Below are 13,783 nucleotides of genomic sequence, written 5' to 3'. Positions count from 1 at the left end.
TCATTACACAATTGGTTCTACACCTCTGAGCATATATGGTTAGATATTCCCCAATAACAATGACAATGATAAAATATAAATCCAACAATGGTTTTCAGGGTTTTTATCGTTAACTTCGTTTCCCTGGGTCTTTCCCGTGTTGTAGTCGTGTGTCTTATTTTGAAAGAAATGTTTACGCGTTACCATAGCGACCAGAGAGCATTAAGGCTGCAGACAGGTGCATCCAACCAACATTTTATTTTCCCTTATTTGATTTATGGACCTAACTGTATGAACTGGACTTTGTCTTTAATGCTGCTCCTCTTCATCATTGCTGTGTTGCATTTCCATCATTCTGCTGCTGGATTCACTGCAGGCTTTAACAAACACTCCTTTGGGTCCAGGCCCAGCCACGTGTTTGTAAGCTGCTGTGCTCCTCACAAATAAAGCCTGAAGCAGCTCAGACTGTTAGAAGCAGCACTGAGCCCTGTTACAGTTATAGTGTTAGAGCAGCGGCTGCAGCCTACAGCGTTTAAACTAGCTGACAGTAAACACATCAGTCCAGATGTTACCACATTACTTTGTGATGCTGAGAGTTAAAGGAGACTGGCTGATTAAAATCCCATTCCTTACATCACCGTCCTCTGCTCTGACTGCTTTCATTTAATCACAATCAGAATACTTTTTTGATCCCCAGGGGAAATTATTTAGGTTACAGTGCTGCAGCACAAACAGGAACAAAGACACAACACACTAAGTAAGAAATAGCACAATATACACAATATATACATGCATACATATGAGTCACTTATAAGTAACATGTGAGTGCTGGGGTCTATGACAGCAGGCAGGTCTGTATTTATGTCCAGGCTGACATGAACAGCTAGTAGTTCAGGGTTCAACACTCAGGAAAGTGTGTGACCTTCCACACTGACAGAAGATGCTAAACATGACTTTAAACTGTTGTTTGTTAAAGCCTCACAGATCTGAGAGCAGGGCTCAGTGGGTACATGAGCCTTTATACATGAAGGCTTTCTGTTTCCAGGAGAGGAAACATGTGATCCAGCTGTGTTTGGTCACATGGATCTGCTCTGCATGGATCACCTGACTAAAACATGTTGTTATTATTGTTCTTACAGTCTTAAATCGGTACATCAGGCGGGTCACATGACACCCGGGGGTGACAGCAACATCTTTCCTCTTTAGAAAGCTGCTCTCTGTCCCAGGAGCTGTTGTCACAGTAACAGCAGGAACAGGAAGTCACATGCTCTCTGCTCTGTGATTGGCTGCTTCTTATCTCAGCTTCCTGCAGAGGGTGGGGTCTGCTGATAACGCACACCAACAGAAGTGTGACTTTCACTTCCTGTTTATTGCTGTTGTTCTTAAAGCTCTCAGGCGATGCTGCAGCGCCCCCTGCTGACACAAACTCCTCCCTCTGTCTCAGAGGTCACAGGTCAGCCTGCTGCAGAGGGTCTGCCTGTTCATGGACTTCCTGTTACAGAGACGGGTCTCAGCGTCAACACTGGTTTCTGATTGGACGGTGTGGAACCCCAGCTTCCTCCAGCCGAGTGATGTATGGATTCATCACTCTCTGTGGATCAGTGTAAGTCTGTGTGTGGGTCAGCTGCAGGACTTGCTTGACCTTTGACCCTGGCAGACAGAGCTGGTTACTGCTGTGTGACTCCTGCCGTCGCTCCACTTTAAATTTTACTTAAAATAAGTCCTGACATGGCCCCGCCCCCTCTGACCTGCTGCTCCTGGATGTGCTGAGGACACAGCGGAGGCTCAGAGGGGGCGGGGCTTTTCCCGTGGCGGTAACCAAACTGCATTAGGTCACTGCACTGCCAGTGTTTAACCACACCTCTTCTGACTGACCTTTGACCTCTGACATGTTGATTTGATCCTTATTTAATGACGTCTTTTATCTAGTGATTTAATTCTGTGTATTTATATGTGATGGTGTTCCTGAGTTCAGCCTCAGCTGATATCCACAGACGCTCCTATTGGCTGGTTTTAAAAACACATTTTTCCATTAAAGAGACTCTTTTAAAAACACGTCTGCCTGAAATTCACATTTCATTGATTTTGGGGGATTTTAACAGAGAGATAGAACTTTATGAATCCCTCATGTTTATCCTCCAGGAAATCCAGTTTGTAGCAGCAGAACACCGACAAACTTTTACACAGCACAGAATTAGGATATCAAATAAAGGGGAATAAGAGAATATGAATATAAGCATAAATATGTACATATATACACAGACCTCACACAGAGACAGCAGCTACACTGTGTGTGGATGTGATCCACAGTCACAGCTGTGGGTTTCAGTCAGTGTGTCTCTAACTTCATGGTCACATTTCAAAGCTTATTGGAGCCAGAAGATGTTCAAGTAAAAGATTTATTGCTGTACTCGTCTACCAGGATAACAGGAGGTTCATAAAGCTGTGTAATACTTCAGCTTTCCATCATGGAGTAGTAGTTGTGTCCCTTTGTGTTTATTAGTGTGTTCACACGTCTACTTTAACTTCACTCTGTAATGAAAGGATTCAAATCACTGATAAATACATACATGCTGACTCTGAGTCTCAGTGAAGGAGGAAAGGATGGATGAAGGCAGCCTAGTGTGGGTCATGTGTGTCCAGCAGTCATCCAGGGCCTGGATCCATCTGTAACAGGAAGACAAAGTCCAGCCTGTAATCATCCTATCAGGCACAGCGTTTCCATCCAGCATCCTGACGACGCTAACAACCCGTCAAACGTCTCCTCTGGTCCACAGAAGTCACACTTCCTGTGTCATGTTTACCTTTTTAAGTGTGCTATTCAAGCCTGTGTGACCAACTCTGACTCTCCAGATTCCATCCTGGTCTCTGCTGCAGCTTCTTCTACACGACTGTTTTCTGTATAATAATATCTGCCTTTCCCGTCTCTGTCCCAGTGTGCCTGCCACTCGTCCTTCATCTTTACCTTCATTATACTCTTCACCTCACTTTCACTGTATTTTATAGTCAAACCTGCACGACTTCTTCTTGCTGCACCTTTTTAAACTTATCGTCCTGTTCATTGCATCAACACCGATATTCACAGGGAGCCATAAGAAATCCACTTCTATCCCTCTGTGTTTGATTCTATACAGTAAATGAAGTATATCAAAAACAATATGTTGCCTAGAGTCTGAAGACATATCACCTGTGCTCACTAGCACGCTGCTAGAGTCCCAGCAAACCACATACCTGCATATTAGTGCGTCCTCCACCCAGTTCAAGCCAGTAACATCACTACCAGCTCCCAGTATAAACTGCCACATCATCTGTAATTCTTTTACTCATCACCAAACTTATTTGTGGGAGAACAAATGCAGCAGCCGTTCTTTTATCTGACAGTGTTGACGCATCAGTAAATATCCTCACATGACCTGAGGACTTTCCCACTATATGAACCTGCTTTTAGTCGCCCCTCCTCCCTCGCCACAAGCTTCCTTTACAACATAACTTATAAAAAACAACTTTATTGACAATCAGCAATAACAATTACAGACAGTCTAGAAGAAGAATCACATGATCAAGGAGCAGAAGTTTATGGTTTTAATAGCTTTTACATTTTGGGAAAGTTTTAAAAACATTGTTTGGTTTTCTTTCTAAAGCGTTGAAAGGACGGCTTTGCATCAGAAAAGTAAGATCAGCAAATGAATCCATTAAAGTTCTTTTGCCTTGTTTGCAAAAGAAGCCAAACAACATTTGTGTTACAAAGAGAGACTTCAGAACAGATCAAAGATCACAAACATCAGGCACTGATGGAAACAGCCAAACACAGAAACAGAGGCACCAGCAGGTGAAGGAGGCCTGTTGTAGAAATGACTCTGAGTGCTCAGGTAGAAACGCATGAAGAACCAGTGCGTCTAATATTTGGAAACCAGTCTGTGTTTGAGCGTCCTGGATGAAACACAGATCATGTTGCAGAGCGAGGACGTCGTCTTTCCTCCCGAGTGTGTAACTACAGGACGTGTGCAGAAGGTTTAATCGTCCTCCTGACAGTTACTGATGAACGAGTCCTTCAGGGAGGCTCCAGGATCACTGTGGCTTTTACCAGCTGCTGCTAAACTGAGAGGTGTTGCTGCTTCATGTGTGAAGATGTTTGCATGGCTTTAACAGTGCAGACGTTCCTCATGTGCACCCATTTCATATGTTTTATTGTGATGTTTAGTAACATCTGCTTCCCTCCTTCAGGCAGACGATAAAGTGAGCTCAGCCTTAAACATGTGGAGAGAACGTTTGACCGACAGTCCTGGGACGACTGCAGAACAATGGTTTGTTTTTAATGATAAAGTTTCATAATGGAAATAAATGCTGAGCCTGTTTCATGATGTTGGCCCTGCAGCATCAGGCAGGATTAATACTGTAACAAACGTGTGTCACAGTTATAATGACTTTAAATGAAGACTTGGGTTGGATGGAGATGTCAGCTGGATTTGTGCTGACTGTCACTTTAAATGTTTTCAGTTCAGCTTCTAAATCTACTTTTGTATAATGTTTGCTGAGTTTTGCACTTCATGACGCTTTTAAGAAGAGCCAATAAATCCTGACTTTACACCAAAATAAAGGTTTAATGTGTTTAGTGTGACAGTGGAGGAGAGCGCACATAATAAGAGTCATTAACAGAATGGTGACAATTATAATCTGTCTCATTTTAGGAGCAGCTCACAGGCACAACAGACTACAGAGCAATCAAAGCACCAGTTAAACGTCCATGTGACCGGCTTACAGCCAATGAACAATCAGTCCCCACTGTCCCCACCAACATCACTGTACTGGAAAGACTGTGCTGCCATGGTCAGAGATGAACTGGTGCTAAAATGTAAGGCAGCTGATGTGTGTGGCCTTAGCAGCACAAATGCATCACGGCTGCAACGCTGCAGTGTGTTTAAACATTTGAACATTTCTGTGGCTTCAAACCAGCAGCTGCTCTGTACTCAGTCGTGTTTGTGTGTCTGTCAAAGTGATTGTTGTCTTTAAAAAGCCTTTTGTGTTTGAGTTTTGTGAGCAGTGCCGAGCTTCTCTGTAGTCTAAGCTGAGTCGATATATTTGATTCCATTGTTTGGTGTGATTTTCAAAGTCAGCAGCAGCAAACGCTGAACAAGCAAAGTTTGGGCCCATCAGAGACAGCAGTGGACCTGCTGACCTGTAGGTGTTGGAGGTGTTTGTGTGCAGCTGTGGGTCAGTCAGCTTTGTTTCACTTATCCATGACAGAGTTAGCTGTGAGTTAGCATCCACTGAGCTGTTTCATCTACTCTGTCACTGCCAGCAAGCAGAGCCCAGGGTTGGCTTCATAAGCTGGACGTGGCCTTGCTCAAGGGCACTTTAGCAGCACGTTCCCAGCAGTAACAGAGGGATTCAAACTGGTGACCCTGGAGTAGGAATCACCCAGAAAAGTCACCTTATGCCAGAAGTTTTAGTGAGACGGGAACAACATTACAGCTCTGATGTCATTGACCTGTGCAGTGAGGACATATTGAACTGTGAGGACACAGCTTATAGGTTCAACACTGACCCTGGGTCAGCATGTGCAGGTGACATGGTGTTGGTGTCACCACTACAGACAGCTCAGGTTCAACTGGTTCTTCTTTGATTTGCTTCTATAGCACCAAGGTTGACACCAGTCTGGTCCAGTTAGCATCTGAATCCATAAACGTGTGAGCTCGTCCCACCAGAGGACGTCAGCATCATGGGGATAATGTCTACAGCAGGAAAACACAGGGACAGTTGGGTTTGCTGCACATCTGGAACACACAGTTAGCTCAGATATGTTCATGTCGCTAACACCAATACAGTGACTGAGTGCTCTATAGCAGCTAATGCTAACAACTGTAACACTGCTGTTTGTCATGGTTTTCAGACCAAATGATAACAAAACGTTTGGAAAAGTGAAATATTGGAACATGAAATCATAAATTATTACATTTAAACAACAATAATACAGCTAAATTTCCCCTGTTGGCTCATAAGCTGCTCACCTGGATGCTACATCAGTGCAGTCCTCTCTGAACATTAGATAATCAACACACACACACTTATTGTTGAGAGGCTGACTTCACTAAACTCACAGAAACTCTTAAGAAGCTCCTCAAATGATGACTTTGGAGTTTTGTGTTACTGTCAGTGTATAAAAGCTAGAAAAGGAAGAAAAGCAGGAGAAATGATCAAAGTGCTGCTGTGTGCAGGAAGAACTACAACATGTTAGTGAGAAACACAAACAGGGTGTGAAACACACTCCAGAGGAAACGCTGTGTGCAGGCTGTCTGTGACTTCCTGTATCTCTGCCACAGACTGGGACAGACACCAGTGAAACCAGTCACTGTGGTCATGTGCTTGTAGCCAGCAGCCTGTGATGTGAGGCTGCTTGAGTCAGTCGTCTGCTTCCACCATGTAAACCTTGGTGTCTCCTACATGCACAGATGTTTCCTGCAGACTGTGCTGCTCCAGCTGTCACACAGATGTTGAATCAGCAACATCTGCTGTCACGTCCTCCCTGGTCCCACAGATAACAGGCTGCATACAAGAGGCTCACCTCTGCTACCTGCTGCTCCACTCCCCATCGCTGTTTTGGCCACGCCTCCCGTTGGTCAGCAGGTAAAGGTGAAGCCTGGGACATGGAAGCCTTTACAGCAGAGCTTCATGGGCCTGTCCAGCAGCAGGCTGAGGAGAGAAAGGTGACAGAGTTCGCTGTTACAAACAGTTTCTCAGCTTTGATCTAAAAGAGCTTGTTTCCTGTTAAAGCAGCTGAGAGTGAGCACATGTTCTCCCCCTGAGGTTCTCATGACAGAGGAAGAACTCACAGCTGAGGAGGACCAGGATCTCCATCCACTCACAGTCCCTGCAAACAAAACCACCATTTGAACTGAAACTTTAACATTTGCTACGTGTGCACACAGTAAGTGATGGAGGATGAACTGGTCCTGTCTCTGTTGGTGGGCTCATATACTGGCAGGAAGGAAGCTTCTCTGGGATTTCTCAGGCTTTTCCCCGCAGCACGCCGTGTGATAAATACTCACAAATACTCACAAACGTGTCGTTTCATGCGTCGGTCAAACACTCGACGCCCAGCTGGAAACACTTCAGGGAAGTTCATCTGCCCGAGATTCAGAAAAGTTTTTTTTGCCCCACTGTACATGCTGATTCAGAGTCTCAGTAAAGGAGGAAAGGATGGATGAAGGCAGCCTAGTGTGGGTCATGTGTGTCCAGCAGGGTTAGGAGGTTAGGGTTAGGGTTAGGTTAGGTTAAATAATAATATTTATTTATATTATTATAATATTTACATATCCAGTCATCCACCTGGATATGTAAATCATCATTATTATTATTTAATAAACGCTCACATTAATGTGGGCTTATTTGTTTCATATTAGAAACATTAGTTGAGTGTTTTTAGTATAAAATGGTGAAAGTCCCTCTTTTTGCTCCTCCCCTCACCTGTGGATGGGCGGTGCTGTTACCGTGGTGACAGCTTGGATGTGTTTCAGTCCTGCCTGGTTATCACTGCAGGAATCTTTCACATTTATTACAGGTAATAACTCTGATTTTTCTGTGTATTATGAACCAAATGTATCCTGATACACACAGAGATGGATGAGCAGAGGGTTTTTTTTGCAATTTATGTAGTTACTATGGACTTAATGCATACATATTATTAAAATTAGGGCTATAACAGTTGTATTGATGTATAGCAACTTGAAATGCTCCCACAAATGGCTCCACAGCATGTAAAAATATAACAAAAGCTCTGGCGGACTTGGTTCTGTGGTCAGTCTTAAAGGGTGAAGTTAAACTCTGTAATCTTCACTGTGTCACAGAGTTCAGTGAGTCCCGTTATTCACAGTATCAATCAGATCATCAGAGAACAGCTGATCAGCAATCAGTGGTGCCAACAGCGCCTCCTGTGGTGAGAGGATGCAATAATGCAATGTAGCATTTTTCCACTCAACACTTGCAGTCATGGAAACTGTCTGTTGGATCTGTGTGACGTTGCTTTCTTGGTTAGAGTTCCTCACAAACGTCCAGATGATTCTTCTAATGAGGCGTCGACCATGTTTGCAGCTCTTTGGAAGAAAACGTCGCCCTTTGCCATCCTTACTTTTCTTTGACTTCTTCAAATGCAGCTGAACTCCAGCTGGTATTTTCTTGGACTTTGCAGCTGTTTCTGGTCATCAGTTCATTCCTGCAAACCTCTGAAGCTGAACAACAATGATGCTGCATTGCTGGCTGATCCCAAAAGGTTGATTCTGTTCATCTGGACGTTTTCAGAAACGTTTGCTCACTGATCAGGTGACTTCTTCAGTCTCAGCTGACTGCAGCTTTACAACCTTACAAACAGCACATTTGCACAATGACTGAAAGCAGCAGCACCTGATATATATGATACTAATATAATACATATACATATATAATCCATACTAATGATGAAGGAACTGAGCTCACAGTCCATTGTTCATTCAGTGAACTACTCAGTTTATTTTGGGCCTCAGAAATGCTCACTCTGTTTGTACATCACTGTCAGCAATAGACTCATTCTGCTGTGTGGACAGGAACACATGTGACATCACTTCCTGTTTGTTTGTGACTGAAGAAGTTTACAAGGAATCATTTAGAAGAGTTTCAAACATCAACTGATTGAATCCATGAATCTGAAAACGTGTTTGTGAGTGAAAGAGACAGACATGTACAGACTGAACTATCTGTTCAACAGTCAGAGTGTTTCTGTAACAGGAGACACTCTTTACACTCCACTCAGCACAGGGACACTGAGCCACCACGAGACCAGAACCCAAACCCAGGATAAAGAGTTTGAGTGAATGTGGTGTTGAAGGTGTGGAGGTGGATCAGAGTGTCAGAGGAGACTCTGTAGAAGGACAGAGTGCCAGCAGGACAGTCCACATACACTGCTGCTCTGTTAGAGACAGAGGAGGAGGAGGAGGAGGAGGAGGAGATGGATGTGTAGCTGTTATTGTGACAGACAGACTGAGGACCATCATCAGAGCAGATCAGACTCCAGGACTGATCATTGAGTCCAAACAAACAGTCATTACTGTCTCCTTTCCTTCTGATGCTTCTGTAACTCACTGATATATCAACGTTTCCTCTCCACTCGACCTCCCAGTAACAGCGACCAGTCAGACCATTTCTACACAGCAGCTGTTCATAAACATCAAATCTGTCTGGATGATCAGGATATGACTGAACCTCCTCCACATGTGTCACCTTCCTGTTGTTGTCAGACAGTTGGAGCTTTGTGTTCACTGTGTTTGTGTCGATTGTGAGTTGACAGGAATCTGATGGAGAGAACAAACACAATCCAGCTGCAGTTATTGATCCATCATCTGTTCATTGATTGACACTTTGATGATGACTCCTGACATGATGAAGATGGTTGAATGTGTGCTGCTTTGTTTTCATGAATCCCATTAAAAACACACTTACACTTCCTCAGACCTGGTCTCAACCATCGGACTCCAGCAGGCTCCACCCTGAAAGGAGGAGGGGGGTCAGAGCAGCACAGTCAGCATGCACACATGGACATTACATGGCTCTCACACACACACTGTTACACACTGAGCTCAAAGCTCGGCTCCACTGTTTTATTCAAAGAAATCTACATTTATTTATCAGCACATTTAAAAACAGCTTGAGCCAAAGTGCTGCACAGAGTAGAGAGAAAATAGGAAACATACACAGTAATGACTATAAAGACTGGTCAGGATTGAAAGCTACAGAGTACAAATGTGTTTCCAACCGGCTTTTAAAAATGTCCAGTGTTGGTGACGACCTGATGTGAAGGGCGACTGTTCCAGAGTTTGGCTGCAGCCATCGATAAAGCTCACCTCTGTTTTTACGTCTAGTTCTGGTCAGAAGCTGCTTATCTGCAGACCTGAGGGCTCCACTTGGATTCTTTTGTTAAAGAGAGATAAGATGGAGCCAATCCATTCACAGATTTAAAGACAACCAGATCTGGAAGTGGATTCTACCACGTACTGGTAACCAGTGGAAAAAGCTGGTGATGGGTCGTCTAGCACAGACCCACCGCTGGAAGCAGACAATTGATGAGGGAGAGAACTGTGACAGCGCCGTTCCTTCACTTGACCTCAGTCGCTCTCGTCTGCTCCCTCGTAACACTGCTCTTTATTGAGCTTACATGAATATGCACAAGTTCATTATGACGTCTTACACAGGTATGAACAAAGAGTACCAGTCTGTGCATAGTGTGTGTGTGTGTGTGTGTGTGTGTGTGTGTGTGTGTGTCTGTGTGTGTGTGTCTGTGTGTGTGTGTGTGTGTGTGTGTGTGTGTATGTGTGTGTGTGTGTGTGTGTCTGTGTGTGTGTGTGTGTGTGTGTATGTGTGTGTGTGTGTGTCTGTGTGTGTGTGTGTGTGTGTCTGTGTGTGTGTGTGTGTGTGTGTATGTGTGTGTGTGTGTGTCTGTGTGTCTGTGTGTGTGTGTGTGTGTGTGTGTGTGTGTGTATGTGTGTGTGTGTGTGTGTCTGTGTGTGTGTGTGTCTGTGTGTGTGTGTGTTCCAGATGTGACCCTGTGACCCCAAAGCTGGTGCTAAGAGTCCAGCGGTCCCCCTAACAAAGGGCTCTTATACTTAACCAGACACAGAGCAGGTGTCCTCCTACACCAGGGGTCTCAAACTCGCGGCCCGTGGGCCAATTGCGGCCCGCAGGACGATAGTTTTTGGCCCCACCTTAATATGAAAATGTAATGTTAGTTTGATAATGTATGACACTTTACAGTGTTGTGGGCGGAGCTGAATTAACCCACCAATCAGGGTGGGATATGGATCTCAGGGGACACCAGCCGGGCTTGATGCAAGCAGGGAAACATTTCTCAATGAGTCAAAGTTCCAGCAGCGTTGCCCTGGAGTGTTTCATTCTTTCCTGTGCCTGGCTGGCTTCCTCCTTTCTATTGGGCAAACGCCGACATTCGCCCCAGCGCGCTGCGTTCACAACACTTCAAAAAAAGTTGTTTTTTAAGTTGCTGCCCAGCGGGACATTATACGTATATAGATTTATACACACGTCAGTGGGATTTAAAGTTATTTTTCCACAGAGAGAGATCTCATATTAACTCTCACAGTGATGCGTAGGCGGCGGGATAAAAGAAAAGTCATGAACTCAATGCAGCCCAATTTAGTCTGCAGTCACATAGCGACACCTGTTCATCGGCAACAACAGTCCCCGGTAACCCGGACTAATTATAGGGTCGCACCGTAATTTGTGGCTCCATGTTTTTATTTGCATCACTGCGTTTGCATTGCAGCAAACATGAACATTACATATATTTCAATATAATGTAAAAGCAGTCAAAACAACTAACATCAGAAACAGCTGATGTTATTTGTTATATGTCACGGTGTCATTTCCGCTTCTTTCTCCTGTAACAACAGCCCGGCGCCGTGAGCAGTCGCCTTTTTTGCGCTCGCTATCCCTGCACTTTCTACCATCTGCAAACGCCACGGTGTTCGTGTCGTCATGAAAGACATGAACATCGAGCGTAAAAACAAAGGAGACTGCTACCGGCTTTTTATCTGCCGATCGCCGTGCTACGGTTGCAAGAAAAAGAAGCAGAAATGACGTTCTCTACGCGTTGAGACGTTCCCCGTCCGTCGGCTAAACGCTTGATTGAAACTTCAATGCGACAGTGACACCAAGTAGAATTATAAATGTCACATAGCCCCAAACATGTCTTTTTCAAAGCCTGCGGTGAAGAGAAAGGTTGGTGATGAGCACCGACAATTTCAGGAAAAGTGGGAAATGCAATATTTCTTTGTTGAGCACAGGGGCACCCCGACCTGTCTTATTTGCACAGAGAAAGTTGCGCTGCACAAGGAATACAATTTTAAGCGTCATTACACAACTAGACATGCTGAGCTGGATGCAGAATACCAGGGAGACGAGAGAGCGAACCGGGTTGCCAGTCTTAAAACAGATCTACTGAGGCAGCAAGATTTCTCCAAGAAAGCAACCAAAGAGAATAATGCAGCAGTCGGAGCCACGTGGTTAGTGAGATGATTGCTAAAGCAGGGAAGCCATTCACAGAAGGTGCATTTGTCTAAAAGTGCATATTGCAGGCTGCAAATATAGTCTGTCCGGGAAAGAAAGGTCAGTTTAGCAACATCAGCCTTTCTGCCAACACCGCAGCAGATCGCATTTCTGACCTGTCAAGTGACATTTATGACCAACTGTGTGAGAAAGCCAAATGTTTCAGTGTATACTCAGTCGCTCTTGATGAGACCACAGACATCACCGACACTGCCCAGCTCCCAATGTATGTCCGTGGTGTTGATGACAGTTTTGAAGTGATGGAGGAGCTGCTCACAGTAATTCCAATGCATGGCCAGACCACCGCTCAGCAGATATTTACAAGCTGTGTGATGCCATTGAGAATGTTGGTTTGCCATGGAAGAGGTTTGTTGGAATAACAACAGATGGAGCGCCATCAATGACAGGGAGGAAACATGGACTGGTGGCACAAAACAAACTGGAAGAGGAAGGCGTGGAGGAGGCCATTGCTCTGCACTGCATCATCCATCAGCAGGTCCTTTGCAGCAAATGCCTGAAGTTTGACAATGTGATGTCTATTGTTGTGAAATGCATCAACCAAATCAGATCCAGGGGCTTAAAGCACCGAAGGTTCTGTGCTTTTTTAGAGGAAATGGAGTCAGAATATGGGGATGTGCTCGACTTCACTGAGGTACGTTGGCTCAGCAGGGGAAATGTATTAAAGAGACTTTTTGAGTTGAGAGCAGAAGTGAAGCCTTCATGGAGAAGGATGGAGTTAGTGTTCCTGTGCTAACTGATCCCAAATGGCTCATGGACTCAGCTTTTCTTGTTGATATGACACATGAGCTTAATGTACTGAACAAGACGTTACAAGGCCAGGGGCAACTTGTCAGTGCTGCCTATGACAACGTGAGAGCATTCTCCACAAAACTGGCGCTCTGGAAAGCTCAGCTCTCTCAGACAAACCTTTGCCATTTCCCAGCATGCAAGGCACTCGTGGATGCAGGCACACCATTCAGTGCTGACGAGTATGTTGATGTCATTTTGAGGCTACAGGAGGAATTTGATCACAGATTTGCTGACTTCAAGACACACAGAGCCACCTTTCACATTTTTGCGGACCCCTTCTCCTTTGATGTGCAAGATGCCCCTTCTGTGCTTCAAATGGAGCTCATTGAGCTGCAGTGCAACTCTGAACTCAAATCAAAGTTCAGGGAGGTGAGTGGAAAAGCAGACAAGCTTGGACAATTTTTGAGAGACTTGAGCCCTAGTTTCCCTCGGCTTTCCCGAATGTTCAAGCGGACCATGTGCCTTTTTGGTAGCACATACTTGTGCCAAAAGCTCTTCTCCACTTTGAACTTCAATAAGTCCAAGTACAGGTCCAGACTTACGGATGATCATCTTCAAGACATACTGAGGGTCGCAACTGCTTCCTCCCTCAGGCCAAATCTGGCTCGGCTATGCGAGAGGAAACGCTGCCAGGTCTCTAGCAGCAAGGAGTAGGCAAGAGAAGCCATGTTCAGAAGAACAGTTCATTTTCTACAGTGTTCCACTCATGTTCAGAAGAAGGTTATAGAACTGTTAATACAGACATTTCAATCTAAACACAGCAGATATAGAAGACTGAAAGAAACACACAAGTTCACTGACTAAAAATATCTTATTATTATTTTATTTATGTATTACAGATTGATTAATTTTCTTATTAATTCTTAATTTGTTTATTCATTTTTCATATTTTGTGTTAAAAAATAAAAAT

At 44.4% G+C, this 13,783-nt stretch overlaps 3 protein-coding genes across 3 annotated transcripts in view; all 3 read right to left on the bottom strand.

Annotated features, from left to right (window-relative positions):
* LOC309702195 (protein NLRC3-like) overlaps window positions 1-13,783 on the bottom strand; it is a 78,601-nt gene that overhangs the window by 19,890 nt on the left and 44,928 nt on the right. The window lies entirely within an intron of this gene.
* The window catches only part of LOC309702246 (uncharacterized protein), a 139,708-nt gene that overhangs the window by 108,122 nt on the left and 17,803 nt on the right, over window positions 1-13,783 (bottom strand). The gene's annotated exons all lie outside the window — the stretch shown is intronic.
* Window positions 7,361-13,783, bottom strand: part of LOC309697132 (NACHT, LRR and PYD domains-containing protein 12-like) — a gene marked incomplete at its 5' end in the record, with an annotated part of 47,566 nt that continues 41,143 nt past the window's right edge. Inside the window, one exon of the mRNA XM_082518797.1 lies at window positions 7,361-9,291. Within this exon, the coding sequence (XP_082374923.1) occupies window positions 8,758-9,291 (534 nt within the window). The remainder of the gene's footprint in view (window positions 9,292-13,783) is intronic.

Source organism: Aulonocara stuartgranti (assembly GCF_965226115.1).
Source record: "Aulonocara stuartgranti genome assembly, chromosome: 3".
Classification (NCBI taxonomy): Eukaryota; Metazoa; Chordata; class Actinopteri; order Cichliformes; family Cichlidae; genus Aulonocara; species Aulonocara stuartgranti.
The sequence above is the reverse complement of the archived record's forward strand: the minus strand, read 5'-3'. Positions and strand labels throughout refer to the sequence as shown.